At 43.4% G+C, this 23538-nt stretch overlaps 2 protein-coding genes across 2 annotated transcripts in view; both read left to right on the top strand.

Annotated features, from left to right (window-relative positions):
• Positions 1-315: 315 nt before the first annotated feature.
• On the top strand, positions 316-7117 carry LOC311523210 (dual specificity protein phosphatase 13B-like; the record flags this gene model as incomplete). Its single annotated transcript, XM_084632987.1, has 3 exons — positions 316-467; positions 4667-4887; positions 6872-7117. 3 exons carry the CDS (start codon positions 316-318, stop codon positions 7096-7098), a joined length of 600 nt encoding a protein of 199 aa, XP_084489113.1. The 3' UTR covers positions 7099-7117.
• A 3010-nt stretch (positions 7118-10127) lies between these two features.
• Positions 10128-23538, top strand: part of LOC311524286 (dual specificity protein phosphatase 13B-like) — a 34187-nt gene continuing 20776 nt past the window's right edge. Inside the window, exon 1 of the mRNA XM_084635230.1 lies at positions 10128-10217. The gene's annotated coding sequence lies outside the window, so the exon portion shown is untranslated. The remainder of the gene's footprint in view (positions 10218-23538) is intronic.

The raw sequence follows: 23538 nt of genomic DNA, 5'->3' as shown, positions 1-23538 counted from the left end.
AAGGGGCTGGGCTTTTCTTCTCCACAGCATGATTTGACAAGAAATTACTATACTGTCTTATGATGCTGCTTTCCTCATGGACAAATTCCATACCTGTATAGTGACAGTGCAGAGGCAACCCTCATGGCTGGCTGCCTTTAGCAACACGTTCAGGCTCAACTGTACACTCTTGTAATAATAATGCAAAATTATTTGGAGGGCAAAGAACAGGACTAATTTACAGAGAATATTAGTTATGTATGAAAAGCTTCTCTTGGTTTATTTCAGAAAGGCTCTTTGGGATACCACCTGAGTACGTGAAACAGAAGAGGAGGTATGCTTCACACCAAGAGCTATTCCTCTGAAACCAGCAGCCAGGCACCATATGAAACACCAGCATTATCTGACCTTCAGAAGCTGTTCTGGTTCAGAGGAGGATCTGACAATCATTTGGACCAAGTCTGGCCAAACCTATTCCTGGGAGATGCGTAAGGGGATATTGTATATTGTGTTGTTACTTGCACATTAGAGAGAGATGGAGGGGTGTAGAGGTGGCTAACAGTGAGAGGTAAAGCTATGCTCACATCACAGGGTTCCAAAGCCAAACACCATGACAGTCAGCCTCAAGTGGTTTGGATGTCATGAGAAGCTTGACATATATGCATATAACTTACTCATAGTCTGCCTGAGCTGTGCTTTCTACGTTCCATGGATCACAATGGATTTTAGCAAGATAAACTTATTTATTATTTGTATCATGGACATTGACAACTGGGTCTTGGGGGCTTTACCTCCTCCAAATATTTAGAGTTTGCATTTATAAACACAGTTTAAACACAGTTTAAAACAGAAACTCATTTATCTCACTATATTAGAAGTGGACTCATTTAGTTATGGTACAAAGCTACTCCTTCAAGTGACATTCAACAGCTTTTATTTTATTATCTTTCAACTCTAGGTACCTCAAATAAAAAAAAGGTGTCTATCCCCTCTGTATATAATACTGCCTAGAAGGCCCCAACTGAGATCGCGATCTCATTATGCTAAGCACTGTTCATATACATGCTAAGAGAGAGTCCCTGCCCTTAAGACATTATGCTCTAAATAAGATAGACAATGAGTGAGAAAGGAAGTATTATTATGCCCATTTTACAGACAGGTAACTGAGGTCCAAGAGGTTCAGCCTTAGGACTCAGAATGAAGAGAGGACAAAGTCCCATAATTATATGGTTGGGGGCCCTGCAGATGCAAAAGCAGAATTTCTTTTACCAGCTTATAACTAAATATCAAAACATATTACACAATTACTTTGTACTTGTGGCAAAAGAGACGTTGCTATGCTGAGCTACTTTGCCTCTCTCTATTAATCACCAGACAGACTATTTGTCTAAATTGCTTTTCATCCGAGAATATTAAAGTGCTTTAAAAACATCATACAAACATCACAACTTCCTTGTGCAATAACTTTATCCCCATTTTACAGATGGGAAATCAGGGAGGCCTGGAGAGGGGAAATGACTTGTTCAAGGTCACATAGTGAGCCAATGTCAGAAACAGGAATGGAACCCAAGAAAGAATGGCTATTTTCAAGAAGTGGGATCGGTGTGGACAGTTAAAGGAGAGTCCTAACTACTATCCTTTGCTCTAATCACTGAACAACATTCCCAGTGATTAACTACAAGGAGGGAATACCTGAACAACTGGTATCTCACAGGCTGGTCCGTACTCATGTAGTCCCTTCCCTGAAGCGTGGCTCAAACCTTCTCCCTTCTCTCTCCATGCTGCTTGCCATCATCAATATTAGGAGTTGCTTCTTCCTTCTCCTTGCACAGGTTGGGTCCTGGGTATTTGATGGCATGTGGTGCCTCCACCCAAGGTGACTCCTCACTGCCCAGTGCACAGGGATGCTGCCCTTTGAGAAAAATCAATACAACCAGCTGGCAAGGAGTGTAAAGCCTAGTACATGAGGGACAATGAAGTACATAAACAGAAACCCCAGCAAAGGAAGAACACACCCAAAAGAGCAGCATAACAAAGGCCTTGGCTACACTTGCACATGTACAGTGCTGTGAGTTAAACCTGCCTTCGTACATCTGAGTAGGGAAAGCGCTGCAGTCTGTCCACATTGGCAGCTGCCAGCACACTGTTGTGGTCACATTTGCAGCGGCATTGGGAGTGGTCCATTATGGGCAGGTATCCCACAGAGCATCTCTTCCCATTCTGGTGTCATGGGTTGTAGGAAGGGGGCGTGGGGTGCAGGGCATTCTGGGTCCTGTCCTAATGCCCCGTGATGCATCGCTTCGCATCCCAGCAATCCCTGTGTTTCCATCCACATTTGGCGCCATCTTTCAATGGTTTCTGTGCAGCGTGATCCGTGTTCCGTGTCGGTCTGCAGGAAATGGAGCCCCCAAGTATCGCGTCCAGCTCTTTGTAGAATCGGCAGGTCGCAGGGGGAGCACCCGAGTGGCCGTTTGCCTTGCGGGCTTTGCAGTAGGCACTCCACAGCTCCTTCACTTTAACCCTGCACTGCAGTGCGTCCCGGTCATGGCCCTTTCCCTCATGCCCCTTGATATCTGCCCGAAGGTATCGTAATTCCTACGGCTGGAGCGCAGCTGGGACTGGACAGCTTCCTCCCCCCAAACACTGATGAGGTCCAACAATTCTCCATTGCTCCGTACGGGGCTCGCCTGGCACATGGAGGCATGGTCACCTGGAAAGATTTGCTGAGAGCACTCCACACCACACGCAAACAGGAAGGTGATTTTCAAAATTCCCAGAGAATTTAAAGGGCGCGTCTGATGGTTGGTCACCTGAGGCCAGGGCAGTAGAGTTCGAACTGATGACCGAAGTGGCTAGAACAGGCACTGTGGGACACTTCCGAATACTTCTGGAGGCCAAACAGAGCGCATTGGGTGGCCACACTGGCACCGCAGCCCACCAGCGGCGGCGCAACAAACTTTATTCCTCTGGGGGAGGTGGAAGACCAGCAGCGCTGTAGCCGTGGAGACATAGCGCTGTACATGCCTTGCCAGTGGGGACGGGGAGTGAGGTACAGCACTCTGGGCAGCTTTATTGCGCTGTAACTCGCAAGTGTAGCCAAGGCCAAAGGGGGGCTTTACTGGAACAGGAAAATAGGATCCAGGGAAGGAAAGGGTTACGGTTATCTAATAAGTACTAAACATTAAACAAACAAACAAACAAATCCCTCACCTCCCAACACTTTATCCCAATAATGACTAAGGTGTTAACATTTTATGTTCTGTGGGGTGCAATATTTTTCATCTTTCCCCCATTTCAAGAGAGGAAGAGTTACATTTATCCCAACCTCTAGCTCCCATCTTGGCATCTTCCCAGGAACATGGTATCTTGAGGTTGAATCCTGAGATGGAGTGTTACAGCACTGTGACATGGGGCAGGTTTAAATAGAAGTCAGCTTACTTTAATTCTTCATGCTTGGCTGGGCCAGGATCTTCTCTGGATTCATACCAGGCTTGCTGTTTCCATGGTCTAGAATCCTGGGGCGGGGGTCTTGGCTGGCTCTCAGTAGCTGGCGCCAGATCGGATCTCTCTCTAGCTAGATGCTGCTTACCTGGTGCTGGAATGGCCCAATCCACGCAGCTAGATCTCCCAGCAGAGCAAGCACTTGCTTTGGGGACAATGGGCACTGTGCTGTTTCTTTCCCACTTTCCAAACTCAAAACTGAAATCAAACCTATCTGTGTAGAGTCAGGCTGTCCCCTGGCTGGGGGCGTGCAGCCCTGGCTTGTCACTGGTCTGCCTCTGTACATACTGGACTGCCTCCGTAATACTGGACTGCCTCCGTATTAGCCTCACCAGGAATTTCTAGTTCTTTCAGTCCCCACCCCTGACTCCATGCATGCTGGGAAATGGTGTCACAGGGCTCTGGTAGCTGTTTCAGTTGTAGTCCTTTTGGTAGCACCCCCTAGGGCAGCAGTTCTCAAACCGGGGACGGGGGGGTCTCCCTGTGAGAGCATGGAATGTATTTCTGGGGGAGAGTGAGAAGCTTTAGGGGGAAAAAAAAGACTTACTGCGCACATTTTACCCACAGCAATGTGTAACTAGCAAAGCTGATTCCTTGCGACATTTCAGGTCCTCAGATGGCGCTGTGCATTTTGACGGATTTCTGTTAAGCTTGTATAGCATGATAGAAAGTTGTTGCCACCTGTACATTAATCCGTTTGCTGTCATGCAGTGTGCACATTTAATTGTAAGCATCGAACACAATCGCAGTTTTGCTTTTGCTTTTATTACAGTTTGAATCAATGCCTTACTGTTTTTAATATTCAGTGAGAGTTGTGTGTTGATTTTTTTAAAATCAGTATATGTACTTGTGTGGTAGGAAGGAGGATATAAATTACTACAGACACAAAGAAGGGGGCGCAATCAAATTAAAGACCCACTGACCTAGAGGCTCAATCTGGTGCTCCAGCAGCGGGCAAACTCCAAGTGGTGGTTACAATACCATCTCACATTCTTCAGTAGCCACCTCTTTAAGACCAAGGCACTATGGACTAACAGGGTTGTCTGTTAGCCATTCAATGCCCTGTAAAGCGAGCTGCAGTGCTTGCATTCTTCCCCAGGGTGAGTGGGTACTCACATTAAACAGGGCTATTTTAATGCAGAAAGTCAGCAATGATCTCAGTAAAACCTTCGTCGTCTTTCAACAGATGGGCTGCTAGAAGTAAAGCAACTCTTCAAAGCCTCAATATTACTCACATCCTAAATGCAGCGGATGGGCCGTACAGTATCAACACAGGAGCCAGATATTACAAAGATCTGCAAGTAGCATACCATGGAGTAGAAGCATTCGATGACCCTTCCTTTGATTTAAGTATCTTTTTCTATGATGCTGCTAATTTCATACACAAAGCCTTACACACAGCAGGAGGTAAGGAAGGGGTTTGATATTATGGGGAGCATGTGTGTAAGTGCTTTTCTGAATGGGACCTATAGCTCTAATTCAGACTATTTCAGTCAATTAAGCCGGAGAGGCAATATGAACCAAGGATGTGGGGGCCTGAGCCAATGCCCATGGAAGTCACTGGGATTCTTTCCAATCACTATTAGCATCATGGCCTAGTTGCTAGGAATTTTTTAGGTCTAGTTGTTCCCTCTGATCCTGACTGGCTGTGTGGTCTTTGGCAACTAGTCATTAAGGAGCTGATCCTGGGATGTACTGATCATTCTCCACTTCCTCCTCAGTGCCTCATGGGTCTGGGCAATCAACTGCTTTACATCTCAGATTCTCCACAAGTAAAATGGAGAGAATAGTCACTTACACCTTTGCAAAGTTGGGGCGAGGGTTCATGTTCATACAGTACTTTGGAAAGGTAACAGGCTCTCTGAGTGCTAAGTGTAATTAGAAAAAAGAAACCACCTGGAGTAGTAACAAAAATAGCTAAGAGAGGGGACATGATAGGGTCCTACAAGTGCATGAAGCTTGCAAACACTAAGAGGAGTGGAATCGCCTTAGAGTACAACCTTGGAGTAATGAGGTGATAGTAAGAGAGAAAAAGGTTAAGCAATATTAGGAAAAAATTCTTGTCCTGAGAGCTTTTAGTCTGTGGAATAGTCTCCCAAGGAAATTGATGGACTCTCCCCTGATTTGAGATAATTAAAGCTATTCTGGAGAAAGCTGTAGATTAAACCAGCTGGACTATAAGTCTTTTTTCTATGTCTAACTGCCTTGGTTTGAGGAACATCTGAACCACTTGGCCTACAAAATGAAGGCAGAGACTTTTATTGTGAGATTTGAGGTACTTCTGCGTTTAAAAGTTGCATATCCCATTACCAATCTCCTGATGGTTTTGCCTAACAAGGTGCCAGGCAAGGACAACATGGAAGTCAAAATCACCTATCAAGAGGATACTTCCTTTAAAACCAGTGTGGAAACCACAGATGTGGGAAGAGTTCAGCACTTGGGTGATAAAAAAAAAATAACAGTGATAACACTGCACTTCCTACTGGAATGCTTTTAAAATATTCAGTAGTTAAGCCTCACATCACAATTGTTGATGTACAGTAGGTAACATACACATTTTACAGCCAAGTGATACATTGATGTGCAGAACAATTATATAACTTGCTGAAGATCACCATTAGGGCCAGTTGAAAATTTTCTGATAAAATTGTTTTCATGGAAAACAACATTTTTCACAAAAAGCATCCACCTTCTGCAGAAAGTTTCAATTTTTTTTTGTCAAAAAACCAAATACCTGAAAACAAAATATTTTGATTTGGAAATGGGAGTTGTAGTTTGGTTTCTTTATGTCCCCATTGTCCTCTGTAGGTCATGCTTTCTGGCTGGATTAGATCTCCCATGATGCACCACCTCTCTTCTCCAAGATGGGTGACCATAGTGGGAGAAATAGTCCAACCAGGGGGAAATGGGAGTACAAGGCACTTAAACTACAACCCCCATGAGATGCTGTGGAAGCCTTTCCAAACTGAAATATTTTATTTTGGGAGCAAAATATTTCTGTTTCTGACCAAAACATTTCAGCATTCAAATTTTATCCAAAATTTTCCATAGAAGAAAAACCCCATTTTTCAACCACCTCCAGTCACAGCGAGTCCATAGCAGAACCAAGATTATCATCAAGGAGTCCTGATGGCCAAGCCTTTGCTGTAAGATCTAGATCCCACTCCCTTCCGGCATACATTTAGTTGTGTAGCTATTGCTGTTACTCATGCATGGATGACCAGAGAGCTTCAGTGTCCCAAGCCAATAGCACCTCAGGATGCACTAACAATCAGTGAAAAACTGGTTATTTATTGTATTTATTGATTCTGGATGTTTTGACCCCTCTGGGTCTATCTTACCTTTCAAGTTCTAAATCCCACTGGGCACATGTTTTTTCATTTATTTGCAGGTAAAGTGTTCGTTCACTGTGCCATGGGGATAAGCCGCTCTGCATCTTTAGTGCTCGCTTTTTTAATGATCCATGAAAACATGACGCTTGTGGAGGCTTTAAAAATGGTGAATTTTCACAGAGAGATCTGCCCAAATACAGGATTCCTGAGCCAGCTCCGAGATCTGGACATCAAATTAAATGAAGAGAGGAAAGGAGTTAGAGAATCTGCCAACAAAGAACCATAATACAGAACTGCACAGAGAGTGGATGCAACACTATCAGTATTTCCTGGATTTCTTTTAAAATGAATTATGTTTTCCAAGCCAAGGGCATAAACTGAAAATGCAGCGTAATACATATTCTATATGTAAATGCTTATTTGACTTTATTATCTATACATTGTATAAAGCCTATCTAAATTCTACCTGCAGCTCAGTTGGTTATGGTATTCTTCACTCCCTCCCCTCAACTGTTGTGAGAAATAGCTGTAAACTGTTAAGCAGCTGCCAAGCTCCACCCTAGAGGTGACTGCATTTCAGTGATGCATGACACTTATATTAGTCTGCGAAGTGTTAGGATTCTTTGGAGGTGAAAAGTGCTTTGTTATTACATAATCTGTACTGCAGTAGTGCCTACAGGCCCCAATCAGGGCCCCCATGGTGCTATATATGTTTAAGATTGTTAATATTTTGAGGTTTTAATGTTGGCATCTGTTTGTTATAGGTTATAACAATTTGTGCAGCAGTCTGAGCCTCTTGGCTGGGCCATGGAGGCTCTTTAGATATAGAACAGCTGGGAAATGTTGAAGCCACTCTCTTAAGAAACAATTCCAGTCTGTTTTCCATACTCCTCCCCCTGGGTCTTCATCAGTAGGGGATTTTCATGAAAAGATCTTAACTTGAATGGATTTTCATCTGCTCTGGCTGCTCCCCACCAAAAGTCAAGCGGCTGCTGTAGAAAATGATTATGCTGTCATGAAGGAGGCAGCTTGGTAATGGTCTCATAGCTGAGGGTCTAAAACTATTGCGTTGGCAGCAGAGGGAGTGTGCGGGGAGGTGTGTGTGTGCTCACACGCAAGGCAAAACTCAAAGCCATTGAGAATCAAGGGTCTTTCATTAGGTCCGAAAAGATGATCCAACTTTGCAACTTTTAATTACTTACAGTTTTCCCTCTCAAAATCAAGACGACTTTCACAGAAATAATCGTGTTTTGTAGTCTTTGCCCATCTGCAATGAGAAAACACAAAGAGAAGCCACTGGGGCACTGGATTGTTAAGGGGGGTGCTAATAGGTGCAGCACCTTTTACCTCAAGGTCCCTGGAGCAAGTCTGGGCCAGTGCAGCCGTGACCCACAGTCAGTGTCATCTGATGCCTCTATGGTAGTTTGTAATTATGTGAAATGAATCTTGCCATCCCAGTCCCATCCCCAGTAGACAGGCGTCCACATCACAAAGCCAGCTCCAGAACTGCCCCGGATGTGCCCATCCTTACGGCCAGTTTCAGGAATGAATCGGCATGGATACCAGACTACCCTGAGCTGCTTGCTGAGGAACAGAGCTGAGGCAGATGAGTAGGGCGGCATGGAAAAGCATGCATTGCCCCTCCCTATGCTGTCCATAAGACAGATTTCAGCCTCCCGGGCAGTCAAGTGCAGAACTATCCACAATTATAGGATTTTCCCTGATTACCAGCAGATCCCATCTGCCTTAGCCTACCGAATTAATATGGAACTTTTAAGTAGACCAGACATCTTTGAGTACTCAAGCATGATCCTGGTACCATTAAAGTCTACAGCAGGGGTTGGCAACCTATGGCACGCGAGCTTATTTTCAGTGGCACTCACACTGCCCGGGGTGCTGGCCACCGGTCCGGGGGGGCTCTGCATTTTAATTTAATTTTAAATGAAGCTTCTTAAACATTTTAAAAACCTTATTTACTTTACATACAACTATAGTTTAGTAATATATTATAGACTTATAGAAAGAGACCTTCTAAAAATGTTAAAATGTATTTCTGGCACGCAAAACCTTAAATTAGAATGAATAAATGAAGACTCGGCACACCACTGCTGAAGGTTGCCGACCCCTGGTGTATAGCAAAGCTCTCATTGACTTCAATGGAGGGAGGACTGAGCTCTTCAGGCAATGTTTTCCTCCCAGGGGAACTATGGACTATAACGTGTCATTGATACTACAGCTGTGATGGTTTACTATAGGGCTGTTCATTCGTTTCCACAAAAGAAACTCTAGTGCATTTTCTCAGCATTGTTGATTTGTTGGGAAAAAAAATCACTCGAATGGTGTTTACACTGTCTCTCCAATAGCAAATTCCAACCCAAGGATTTGCAGATGGTTCCTGTAATAAGTATACTCTGTGGGAACAGGATGAGAGAACTAGCTAGGAGCTATGATCCCCTCTCACCAGTAGATGGCAGTATAAACCTGAGGCTGAGCTGAAGAGCTCAGCAAACTAAACCCTGGGTAATATGTACAGGCACATTTAAAATCCTACATACAATCCACAAGTTTTCCCATCACTCTTTCAAGAAAGCGAATCACCACACCATACTGAATGTGTTCCATTAGAGCCAGAATTACCACATCTCAGATAATTAGGAAAGCTGTCTGTAGCCACCTTGAAATTCTTAACATAAACTCCTTTGCACAGTAATAAGCTGTAAACACACACACAGTTATATACATATATATAGCAAGCAATGATACAACCAGATTTGGACAAATTTGTTGCACAAACACGGAGAAAAATAATAAATTAATAACTTATATTCCCTATGCGAGATGTGTTTTACTCCATGTTGAGGTAGAGGTCCTGTCCCAGGATTAATGAACAGCTAGTAGGAACAGATTGGCCCAGTCTGCACCTCTGGCTATTAATTCCATCTGGTCTTTAATCCTCAGGAAATTCCCTGCAATGAATGCTTTATTGCTATTTTTATTTAGGATTCTTTGAAAAAAATCCTAGGTGGATGGGATATTTTATGGCACTTTGAATTGATAGGTTTACTCAACAGCACAAGGAGATTCCTGGGTGGTGTAAATCAGTGTAGCTCCATTAACATTAGCAGAGCTACACCGATTTGCACCAGCTGAGAATCTGATCCCATTGAGATCTCAGTTTCTGTCTGTTTTTTCTCAGCTGCCCTTTACTGGATGATGCTTTAGATCCAAAGGTGGAAGGAGATCATGGTTTATAATTAACTCATTAAAAATAGAAGTTGAATACACTTGAAAGTAGCAGGCAGTAGGGAAATCTGCTGTGTAACTGACATCTTAGGAAGAAGCTAAACGGCATCATTGAAACAAAATTAATCCAAAACAGCACAGTGAAGGAGCTGCAACTTCCAGGCAAGTACTTTTAAGCTTGTTTACAAACCAATAACACTGAATTTAATACATGCACTGGGCAGCACAAAATTAATCATAGGAAACTATGTGAGTGGTGGAACAACTGCAGCTCCATGCCATGTTCTGATTTGCATTGTTGTTCCCAAAAACTGAAACATTTGTGAAGCTTTAGATTGCTTTCTCCAGTTGGATTACCAAGAGAAGCAACTTGCATTGAAAAGGACGATTAAAACAAAAAGAAAAGGAGTACTTGTGGCACCTTAGAGATTATCCAATTTATCTGAGCATAAGCTTTCGTGAGCTACAGCTCACTTCATCGGATGCATGATGCATCCGATGAAGTGAGCTGTAGCTCACGAAAGCTCATGCTCAAATAAATTGGTTAGTCTCTAAGGTGCCACAAGTACTCCTTTTCTTTTTGCGAATACAGACTAACACGGCTGCTACTCTGAAACCTGATTAAAACAATGTTGCTTTTAATTCCAGTCCAGACAGGGCATTCCTAATTTAAATAGTAAATTCTATAATAACGTACTTCACAACATTTTGTAAGATTTTCCTGATCCACTGTTCATGTTTATAAGAGTCTTTTCAATGATTGACTAATATACAGAGAAAACGTGAAACTGATTATACACAAAATGCTGTCAAATGCACGAAGCAAACTGAAAAAATAGAGAAAGATTTTTTTTTGGTAACTCCTTTCAATTACAATGATCTTAGTGACTACTTAAAACCAAAGCAGAATGTGAGAAATGTGATTTTTGCAGTGACAGAATTCCTTGTAAATTGCAGTTATTGAGGCAATGCCTACTATAGGGCTGGGAAGGCAGTGAGTAGGAACGTGCAATCGATCAATCTCTGAGAGCAAAGAGCACAGACCTAGGAAACTCGTTTAAATTAATTCCTGCTAAATATGGACCATCAGACATTACTGTCTGCATGGGAAATTATACACAGAGCTGTCCCAGGGCTAAGGGGACACTGTTTATCTAACCCTCGCTATGTAAGAATTTAAAGGAAAACTCCAACTCATCACACAGGGCTCATCATCTGCTTCTGTCAAGATAAAATCATGGGGGAGATCATCCCCCTTGCTCCGGATCTATGCAGGACAGGCTCCTTTATATAGAGATCTGCCCCCTTCATGTAGAAGGGAACTCCATCACGTCTGTGGTATTGGCCACCCTGCACCACTCAGGCCTTGCAGAGCTCTCTTCATGAAATCCATATGGTAGGAGGAGGAGACTAAACCAAGGGCAGAGCCAGGGAGATGCAAATCATTCCCCTTCTAGTTCCATGGAATTTACTCTTAGAACCTGAAGCTGTTTTACCTTTATGTTACTCCTCCACTCCCTTTACCTTCACCAGGTTTCTCAGGGCACCCACAGATGAGGGCATGCCTGGTAGCACAGTCCAATGCAGCCAGACTGCCAGGGGCCACAGCAGGGAAAGAGGAACTGGGTCTTGTTGCAGATAGCTTTAGCCTCAGTCCTCACCTTCTGCTGCTGTGGCTTTTTCCATGGGGGCCACACACCCCCAACCTGACCAGCCATCATGGGGCAATCACAGAGAGGGAAATGGGTCCCACAGATTAGTAGAGCATGTTTGTGTCTGTTTTTAATAATCTATGAGGTTATTAAAGTAACAAGGGCAGTCTTTAAAATGAGTGTGTAAAAAACATGATTGTCCCTTTAAAAATAGAGCTGTCTGCTGAGGCTCCAATGCTACACTCCTCCCCTCCTCTCTTAGCTTCATGCTCTCTCTGATCTTTCTTCCACATCTTCCACCTTAAGGTTTCTCTTTAGTGTGGCTGCTATCCTCTCTTTCAGGAACAATATCCACTCTACTTACTCAGTGCCCCTGTTTTGTGATTCCATTCTCCTGCTGTCTGCTAGGCAGGGAGCAGAAGTTGCAGGACCTGGAGCTGCCTTTGAGGTGCAGGTAATTATTATGTGCATCTGTTGTATTGTGATCTCTGCCTCAACAGGTGGAAAACATGCTGTTGCTCTGATAGATTTGCAGTGCTCTGCATTCTTGGCTTCTCCTTACTGTGAAGCTAGTCATGTGCTGTTTCTATAATAAACACAGCCTTACTACTGCCACAACCCCCCCCCCCCCCACACACACACACCCCCCCCCAGTAAATATCTTTTATCGGAATGAAATCTTATTAAGGATTTGAAGAGTAATTCATCGAAAGCAAAATATGAGCAGTAAGGTTGGGGAAAGAAAGAAAGACTAGTTTGCTTCCTTTCCCTGGGGCCTATAAAGGCAGCAGTGCCTGTACTTTAGAGTTGGATATTGGGGAATTACTTAACCCAAAATGATGGAAACAATTCAGACTATTACAGTATAGCATGAAAGTTTCTCACATTACATCTGTTTCTCATTCTACAGGCTATATTCTGCCCTCAGATACACACGCACAACTCTCATCAACTTCAGGGCAAATTGTATCTGAGACCAAGACATGTCATGCTGTCTTCCTAAAGCATCTCTATGGTTTAGTTGATGAGCACTCTCACCTGTGGGCAAAAGGACTGTGCACACAGCTTGTCTGATTCCCAGTGGTTTAGTTCTGAGGGGTCCATACAAACATTTTGTTTTCTGGTGTCAGTTTGAGAGGGATCCCCATTTGCTGAGTTTCGCTTTGAGTTTTATCTTCCTAGTAGCCCCAAGCTATAGGCCAATTTATCTACTATATACGACTTATAAACTTCTTGAACGTATCATCCTCAAAAGAATATGCCCTTTTACTGAGCCAATTATCCCTGTCGAACAGGCAGGCTTCCAGCCAAAACACAGTAGTTGTGATCAAGTTCTGGCACTCACAACTCACATTGAGGCTGGCTATTAAAAAAACCTAAAGACTGGCGTAGTATTTGTTGACCTGTCATCTGCATAGGATACTGAATGGATTAAGGGCCTGACGCTGAAACTTGCTAAAATTATACCTTGCTACCAAATACTTCACCTTCTGTGGACCATGCTGAGTAACAGATGCCTATGGGTGTACCTGGGTAATAAGACCAGCTCACCCCATATCATAAACAACGGGCTACCATGAGGCTCTGTACTTGCGCCAACCCTTTTTAATATTTACATAAATGATATGCCTCCAACTAAATCACGATAATGTGGATATGCAGATGATCTTGCCATGACAATCCAAGCATTAAAAACCTACATGACATCGAGAAAGCATTAACTGAGGACCTCCAAAATATGGAACAATATTTCCGGAAATGGAAGCTCAAAACAAATCCTGGAAAAACAATAGTAAGCACATTTCATCTTGATAACAGGAGTGCCAAAAACACACTGAAAGTAGCTTTCTGTGGTAAAAATGTGCAACACGATTACACTCCAACATAGCATGGAGTGAAACTCGACCGCACCCTCTCCTTCCATGATCATCTTGAGAAGGTAGCTGCAAAAGATAAAAACAAGAGCCAACATAATCCAGAAACTAGCAGGTACAACCCTGGGGTGCACCAGCATCAGTGCTGCGAACATCCGCAATAGCACTTGTATATTCAGTAGCTGAACATTGTGCGTATGGAGTAGATGCAGCCACACACCATTTGTGTGAATACAGTGATCTGGTGCATCCTGGGGACCCTTAAGTCGACTCCAGCACGTGCCAAACTGCTGCAACATTCCGCGAAGCTCAGCAAATCCAGGAAAACAGATGTCTTCCTATTCATCAAGACCTTGACAATGCCTCCCTGCAACATCTTAAGTCCCTCAAGCCTTTCTGGGAACATTCATTTAGTTTCATGCAATCAGGCTATGATCAGGAGGAGGCTTGGAAAGCAGATTGGGCTAAACAAGACTTAAAAAATAAGCACCTTGTGCCAGTTCCCATCCAGAAGGTTCCTGGTTTGACCTTCCACGGTATTCTTGGTCAACTCTGAACCGAATTTGAACCAACGATGGTAGATTTGGATATCTAATGCATAAATGGAAAATCAAGGACTCCCCGTTGTCTGAGTGTGGTTCCCCATGACAGACCATCGAACATATCACTACCTACTGCCCAATTTATAAATATGAAGGAGGCATTACTGCAAAAAACTCTGCTACTGCTCACGTAGCCATTTGCCTCGATCAACTTCAGGTGAAATTGTAGTTGCTGCTCTACACCAGCCCTACGCAAGAAAAAAAGTAGCTCCAGAACAAACTCAGAACAAAACATAGCCAAAACTGCCCATTTTCATCTCGTTTGGGGGTCATAAGCCACTGAGTTTCCCATGGGTTGGTCTCGAGCTAGTCCAGAATTTTCAGGCACAACATTTTTTCATCAGAAAACATTGATTTGTCCCGCAAACAGTCTTCATTTAGAAAGAGTCAGTTTCAATGAATCTCCTGATTTGAAAAAAAAAAATTGAAAAGAAAAGTTTGAAACTGTTAAAATATCCCATGTTGACATTTTTTAAAAGAAAATTTTCATTTGCTGGTTTAAAACTGGCTTTTTGAGTAGAAATTTTAATTATTTGTAGTAAAAAAAAAGTTAAAATAAAAAAGGCTCCATGAAAATGCAGTTTTTACAGGTTATTGAAATGAAAGGTTAGGGTTAGGCCCAATTACATTTTTGGATTATCCATTCACAAAAATTTTCAAGATTTCGATTTCTTCTTCTGATTTGGTCCTGGAAAGTTTTTTGATATCTCGAAAACTCTTGTGGGTCAGGAAAGTTGTTTCCCATCCAGCAAGAGTTTGTTCCAGATATCATAAAATTGACCCAAGCTTGTCTAAAAATGCTCTGATTTTTTCTCTTTCTTTCTTTCTTTCTTTCTTTCTTTCTCTTTTTTTTTTGGCAAATCAGGTCCAAGATTCAGACTGTTGAGGAAATCATAATAAATATTCCATTTTCTGTCTCCTGGAGATTTCATGTGGCTTTGGGATTCATTATGAAAGATTCACACCACTCTAATCCTGGCTGTAGATTCTCTGCAAGACTTCCATTTATCCCCAATGCTCACACTACAGAGTACTAGCCGGGGGCCAAAGGCAATTTGACCAGGGAGGTTCAAATTCTTCCATATTTGTCACAAAGATATGCAACCACACAGCCAAAAAAGTTGATCCTTTGTCCTGTGAGTAAATTAAGTTGGTCTGAATATCACTGTTGACCTATGGATCTGCATAAAGTCCCCAAACGAGGCTGTGCTACAACTCTTCCTCTCGCATATATTGACGAAGGAGATAATTGACTTTCCTTTCTCATTCCAACTATTTCCCCCACGATCCCAGTTTAAAAACCAATCCAAATTAAGTGATGATTGTATGCTTTAGTTGGAAATTAAATACATCTTTTTTCAACATTGTTCCATTTAAGGTATTGATATATCTATTTATACGTATGTATAGCTGTTACAGCCTATAGCATCCCCATTGGCTTTAGTAGGATTACATTCGTGTCACTGAGAGCCAGATTCTCCCAGCAAGTACAGAACCATACCTTGATTGTCCCAGGAGTTTAGAACAAGTTCAGTCCTGACTTTAGACCCTTTGGCCCCCACATGGGCAGACCCACCAGGCTGTTCTCTTTCTCACCAGATTAATAGCCTAGTTCTTACTTGATTTATTATTAATTGCTAACATTTCATGATTACTTTTTTCACTGCTTTGCAATGGAAGCAATAGGCTTGGTCTAGTGACCCTGTTGTTCATTGCTGTGCTCTGCTGTGAAAAAGATCCTGGGCCAATTCCTCGGACCTTTCTCTGGTGCCTCAAGTTGGGAGCCTTGAGAAGGCACAATGGTGAGCTCCAAGGTTGAATAGATTCATGGTTTACCCACAGAGTTAGAAACAAAAAACAATATTCAAATACTCCCCCTGAAAGATTGCAATGACACTACTTTATTTCTTAAAATGAAAAACCCTAGCACACAAGAACCAACAAACAGTGAGAGATAAAGCAGGCTGCTCCCTAAGGCACAACTCAAGCCACCTTGCTCTAGCCTGGCTCTTTGCAGGCTGCCTGCTGAAGAACCGGATCACACACTTCTCCATAGAGCCCTCTAGGCTGTAAGCAGGACCAGGAAACCCCTGAATCTTAAAGTGATAGTGTCATTTTAACACAGTTTTCAATACACCACAATAAGCAGCTGACATGTCTTGACTGTAATGCCTGTAGCCAGTCCAACAGCAGTCTCAGTAGGCTCACAACAGAGTTGCACCCAGTCCTCTATGACTGAAGGGCAGTTGTTGCAAAGAAAGCCACAGGGACAGATGCACCACTAAAAGGATAACACCGAAAAAAAACCAGGAGGGGATTCTCTGTGCCCAACTGTTTGTAAATACAGTTATAAAACCCTGCCTCCTCCAAATGTTAGAATGTCACATGGGATGAAGGGGATCCAGTTATTATTATTTATTATACATATTGCTAGGCACTGTATTTAATGGTCCTTGCCTCCAAGAACTTATTACCCAAATATAAAGTCAAGAGACAACAACAAGTGGATACAGACAAATGGAAGCACAGCAGTTAGAAGTTAGTCTTTGGGATCATTCTGTAAACACATAAACCTCGCTGTCAGTCAACCCACACACTAAGGTCACTTAGACCATTTATATCGCATAACATTCACTCTCATACAACACTGTAAGTGTCGATGGAATGCAGATTCTTTTGCTCCAAAAACCAGAAGTCCCTACCATTAGAGTTTAAGGAGCACCTCCTTCGGCTAAAGCAGCATTAGGGATTACTGCCTCCTTAGGCCTCCAGCTACTAGAGGGAGACATGCCCTTCAGAAAGTTGACCCTTGCATCTAATAGAATAATTGTGCCTCTTTTTTTTTTTTAATGGCTAACTAGTGCCTCATACTGCTCTTTGTAGAGATATCATTCCTTTACAGGGTAAATTTTGTTCTTTTCTCTTTTTTGCTTGCAATGTGTGTTATGTTTTGGATCGTTTTTTTCTTGAATGGTTAGTTATTTTAGAAATGTGGTAAGAATTAACCTATACTCAGGCTGATCCAAAACAGACATATTTTGAATCCAGAAAACGAGCACAAATACTGGGATGAAAGTCACCCACTAGGCAAAATCTGATCAGTTCCTGTTTGTCTCCTCTACAGCCAGCTTAACAGTGAGATTTTACAATGATGGCTTAAAGTAGAGTGGGATTTCATTTATTTTCACTATATTTTTTAGACTGTAAGAGGATGAGCCAGCAAATCCCAGTCTGTTCAAGCTCAGTTTGACCTTTGTACTAATTTACTTTATTATTTTTAGTTCTCAAATGGTGCATTACTCTATACCCAGGGGTCTGATTATAACAGGCCAGTATTTTAATGATTTATGAGGGGCACCTGGGATTGCATGGGTAGCACATGCATTTTGTCACTGTTATCAGAGAAGCCTTTATTGATCCATACCCAAGCACCAAGACTGAAGCATCTCAAATTCCAATAAACTTCAGCTCACAAACCTGATTTAACAGGTGGTCAGGGTTGCACTTGGACTGACCATAGCCCTTACTGTGGGAATAAAACAAAAGAGCTGACTTGCTTTGGTCTGTTGTAAGTCTCCCATCATGAGAAGATCTCCATTCCTCTCTTCTGTTCTGTTTCTACCTCGCCATGGGAAGGGAAGTGCCAGCCTTTGCCTATTATCCAGTCGGAAACCTAAAAGACAGGACGTTGCTACAAGTGGCATGGCTCATCTCTTTGCCAAAGGAGGTTGGTGGAAGGAACATGCTGCTGAAGCCGCACTTCTGAAGGCTCTCTGATGTGCTGAATCTTGGCCTTTGCAAGCAGCAGTCGTGTTGTTCGGATTAGTGGAAAGAGGTGAAGAGCCACTGAGAAAGCAAAACTCAGAGGCAGTCACAACATTTAGTGCAGGTGCATACCTGCTTTATGAGGTACCCCCACCCACCCACCCACCCACAGCAGCAGCAGCAGCAAGGACCGGACAAGTTTCCCCAGTTCTGTCTGGGAAAGAGCCAGGAGTCCTGGAGAGCAGCATGTGGAGTTTGTCACATCTTCCTTGGTTTGGGTGTGCACATCCTGAATTTCTTTCTGAACTTCAGGGTCAAGTGAACCCCGAAACTCGAAGCACCACTTAGCCGAAAGCATCAGTTCGGAGTGGGAATCATGCAGAAGCACCAACTTTTCCCCACTTTGCGCCTCAGACCCTAAACTGGCCCAGGTTCCCTGGGAGACAGACGTAGCTCTGGGAAAATCTTTCCCAAGTTTTGGACTTTGCCTGGACTTGGGTTTCACTACCAACGTTTTGCATAGCTCTGCCCCTGGCTAAGCGAATAACCTGCAGTCACAGAACTGCTCGTTGCCTCAGTTTCCCCATCTGTAAAATGGGGATACTAACGCCTGCATCACAGGCTAAATTTAGTAATGACTCAGACTGCCATAAAATGCCCATTCTTAATATACTCACTGTCAACCTCCTGCCATTTCCCTTCTTTCCTCCGACTCCCTCACTAAATGTAAAAGCCTCCCTTCTGTGTAAATACAGAGATACCCAAGCCATCGCTTTCCTGAAGCTCACAGCACAGAGCTACTCACAGCAAAGGCTCACAGCAAAGGCTATGGGTCAGGAACAGAGGCAGCAATGCTGCAGCTAGCCCTAAAGACACAGACATGGCAGGAAGCAACCTGCTAGCAATGACCTTTCTAGACAGGGAAAGTTAACCCCTTCTTTTTCGGCAGTTTTAATGGGGAAGCACTTTGGAGCTAATACAGGAGAAGAGCCTCACTTTATATCTGGTAAATAAGTACATCGTCAGTAAACTTTCTGGGGCAAGGGTTGTCTCTTTACAAGTAATGGGATTGAACCTGGGACCTCTGGCTCTTAAACCATGAACCTCTACCGCCTGAGCTAAAAGATATAGCTGGCTCATCAACCTCTATATGTGGCTTGGCCACCACTAGAGGGGAACGGAGCCCCACACTGAGTGGGTGTGGGTTACAGTTGTGTTTTTGTACAATGCCTGGCACAATAAGGCTCTGGCAATATAAGTAATAAACATGATTCTGTTTCAGACTATTTGGGACAGAGATCAGCTGAGCCTATCTGGAAGAGTGGGTAGACTGAGAAAACGAACAAGGGTCTAAACCTAGCAATGGGTGAGAGGAATGGACAAGGGACAGGAAGCAGCACCAAAGCAGCATTTAGTCCTTCTGTCATCTAGCTAACTGTAGTTGGACCCACTCACTGTATGTGGCCTTCTCCTGTTGCACACAGCTGGTGACAAGATGTCCAGGTTGACAGCTCTCGAAAACAAGCCTGTATGTTAAATAGTGGAAGGCTTATGCCTGGTGGTCAGCATGACATGCTTTTAGAAGTTGCTTTGAGTACGACAGTCATCCCAAATGCCAGCAGCAGCTGCTAAAGAGAGAATGTTTTCTGCTATGAGAATTTACCTTGTGAGGATAAGGTCCTAACAAACCCCTTTCCTGCACAGCCATCATACTGGCGTTTAACTCAAATCACCATCAGTTACAGAGATGAAAAGGTACCTGCTTGGAAGAAATCAGCCCAAACCAGCTGTGAATAATCCAAAATGTGTGCTTCTCTGCAAGAGTACCCGAAACAAACGCTGTCTGCTATAATAATATGGTTGGAGTCCGTACTAGGAGGATGTACTAGCCATGACATTTGGATCTGGATGCAAGTTTCCCAAAGTTCTAGGGGGTGGAACTGGAATTCCAAACCAAAACTCTCAATCTTTCCAGGCTCCAGACACTCTAGCCCCAATGCATAAAATGTGACCTGGGGCAAGGGATGATTTGCCTTATCAAACAGTGAAAACTGAGGCTACCCCCACTTCCAAAAGAGCTTTGGTATTCCTCAGGCTTCATCTCAATAAGGCTGTGGCCCACAATTCACCATTGGCATCAATCCATGCTGGAAGAAGATGTAGGGTCGGCAGGACTCGGGCAGGCATTAACCATCACGACCTCCTACAGATTTAAAGAAACAGTGCACATATCCTCACAGCACCCATGTATTTTTCCTTCAAGAGAAGCCGATAGTCCTATGAAATTCTCAGAGATTACTCAGTCATAGTCAAGAGATCTAATGCAACAATGTGGCAGCCCACAGAGGGGCCATATCATTTTCATCACAATCCAAAACGGAGACCAACAGAAAACTTGGAGCAGAGCAGCAAAGCAAGCAAAGCGCTGGGTTTTAAACATAAAATGGCAGCATGTACCTCTGCTGACCCCACAATCCAAACCTCCCACTGAAGTCAGCCTTCCTAAATACCACTTAAAGTTTGTCTGGAGGGCCAGTTTGGGTGAAAGGCATGAACTATAGACTAGAGCTGTGAGCAAACCTATGAAAGGCACCTCTCAATTTGTCTTCATTTGAGATACCAGCATCTGAGCTGGGCAGGGCAGAAGTTGTTCACGGTCACACTTTTAATGCAGACTGAAGTGCTTTGCACAGAAAATGTTTGAGATCCCTGAATCACTAACAGTTTCTATCTTGCAGTTTTGTGCTGCTGCCCATGACTATAGTATCTGATCACCATGCATGTAAAGTAGACTTCAAGGAGTGTCTGGTTCCTCTCCATTTTCAGGTAATGGAAAGCTCCGCTGGGGTAGGATTTGAAGTTGTGACTGTTGTTGTGGTTATGGTGGGAAAGGTTTATTAAAGAGGACGCGATTGCAGCATTTCCTACAGGTGGACAGACTGGATTCATCTCCTCTCCTCCACACTTTCATTCCTCAGCCAGATCCCCTGGACCAAGAATGCATTTTCAACCAGTTCTCACACGCATCAACCAGGACTTTGTCCCAGAGGGATGCAACTGTCCTGGTGGTTGGTGGAAAGAAAGGCAGTGTGTAATACAGCTGGGTGCTGATCCATCCCTGGCTTTGAAGACTGTGACCAAGGCATTAAACTGGGAGTGGAAGCTGACTGGGAGCCTGTGGAATGTCTGGAGCATGGGTTTCATCACAGAAGGGGTGGCAGATGCATTTTGGACCAGCTGGAGCCTTTGGATTGTTTCACATTCATAATCACCGTATCTGAAGCTGTACCAGAGCCTAAGTGTTTCACTTTACTGTTCAGGTTGATGGGAATGGAGGGAGCTCAGCAGTTCCCAGAAGCAGGGCTCTGTTGGGATGCACATGCTGTCATTACAGTTTCTGTTCCAGGGCGCCATCCTGCAGCCATTCTCCTGTACTTGCTCTGCCAAAAATCCAACCGTCTTCAATGGGCTGACAGGGGACTGACTGCAGAATTTGGCCCATGCTGCTTCCTTCATTCCTCTGCCAAGAGCTAAGTTCAGGCCCTCAGGACTCTGTTTCTCTCATGCTCCAGCTGATGACCTCATGAACGCCTAGCACAGGGGAGGAACACAGCTCCCTGCACAGCTTTAAATGTTTGTGTTTCCTTGCAAATGCCAATGGCATCATTGACACCTAAGGGCCTGACCTCCGGTCTTGGCAGGTAAAAGTCTTTTGGGTCACTTTACACTGGGGTTCCTGCTCTTGATGAATATTTATTTAATGATAGCTAGATGGCTGTAATTAAAGTTACTGTAAAGCACCGTCTAAAATGCACTAGTAATAAATTCTTAATAGCCGATGCTATAACAAGCAGTTACAAAAAATACATCGTAACGTGCAGATTGTTAACACAATGTCTGGGCCTGTTTAATGCAGGTCTTTAAAGAGTTACAATGCACGCTATTAAAGTGGCACATAAAATTCGTAACTAGTAAATAAAGGGCCCAATTCAGCAACAAAATATTTCCAGGCAGCAGGGGGGTAGAAACCATGGAAAATTAATTTCTGTGTGTTCACTGTCTGCCATGGTCCCCATAGCTCACTCTCACAGATCTTGGGAGACAGACCAGTCCTTGCTTACAGACAGCCCCCCAACCTGAAGCAAATACTCACCAGCAACCACACACCACATAACAAAAACACTAACCCAGGAACCTATCCTTGCAACAAAGCCCAATGCCAACTCTGTCCACATATTTATTCAAGTGACACCATCATAGGACCTAATCACATTAGCCATGCCATCAGGGGCTCATTCACCTGCACATCTACCAATGGGATATATGTCATCATGTGCCAGCAATGCCTCTCTGCCATGTACATTGGCCAAACTGGACAGTCTCTACGTAAAAGAATAAATGGACACAAATCAGACATCAAGAATTATAACATTCAAAAACCAGTCAGAGAACACTTCAGTCTCTTTAGTCACTCGATTACAGACCTAAAAGTGACAATTCTTCAACAGAAAAGCTTCAAAAACAGACTCCAATGAGAAACTGCTGAGCTTGAATTAATATGCAAACTAGATACCATTAACTTGGGTTTGAATAGAGACTGGGAGTGGCTGGGTCATTACACATATTGAATCTATTTCCCTAAAATTAAGCATCCTCACACCTTCTTGTCAACTGTCTAAATGGGCCATCTTGATTATCACTACAAAAGATTTTTTCTCCTGCTGATAATAGCTAATCTTAACTAATTAGCCTCTCACAGTTTGTATGGCAACTTTCAATTTATCTGTATGTATATATATTTCTTCTTACTATATGTTCCATTCTATGCATCTGATGAAGTGGGCTGTAGCCCACAAAAGCTTATGCTCTAATAAATTTGTTAGTCTCTAAGGTGCCACAAGTACTCCTGTTCTTTCTCCTAATGAAGCCTATTTAGCTCTTTCTTTGAACAGTGAGGAGGAACAAGTTAAACCAGACCAGGCACCCTTAGAGAGAGTCCACACTTCCCGGCTGGGACACCTTTCCGCACCCCCTTAGTTTCACAGGGCTCTGGCATTCGAGCCCCTGGCTTAACTAGGTCCTTTCAGCTGAGGGTGACAGGTTAAGCACAGTTCTGCTCCCCTTTATTCATACAATCATGACAACAACATTGGTAACAGCATTTCACTACCCCTGCATTCAGTACTAAAGTGATTTGTAACCCAACGCCAGCCAAAGTTGATTATTTTGAGCAACACTGCTCTATCTGCTGGATATGTAAGCAGAGTAGGTGTGTTCATGTAAATACAGTTTGCTCCTGAAGTCTCTCCCCCTCCCATCTAGCTGTCAGGGGAGAATTCATTAGACCCTGCTTACAGTTGGAATAATGGTCTCCCAAGCCAGGAGAAAGAGGGGGAACTCCCATCTACTTTTAGCAGTGGAGCAAGAGCTGTGTTTCCCTGAACTTTAACCCCTGGCTGTGACCTGCAATGCAGTGTAGGCAACATCTTTGGTGAGCCCATTTCCACTTTAAAGAACAGTGACAGCAGCAGCTGTAACCAGACTTTGCAATTAACCACAATATTACTGCACAATAGAGTGAATCCTCTCC

This window comes from Lepidochelys olivacea (genome assembly GCF_965140295.1).
Source record: "Lepidochelys olivacea isolate rLepOli2 genome assembly, chromosome: 7".
NCBI classification, from domain to species: Eukaryota; Metazoa; Chordata; order Testudines; family Cheloniidae; genus Lepidochelys; species Lepidochelys olivacea.
Note: the sequence above shows the minus strand (reverse complement) of the source record. Positions and strands in the feature narration are given on the sequence as shown.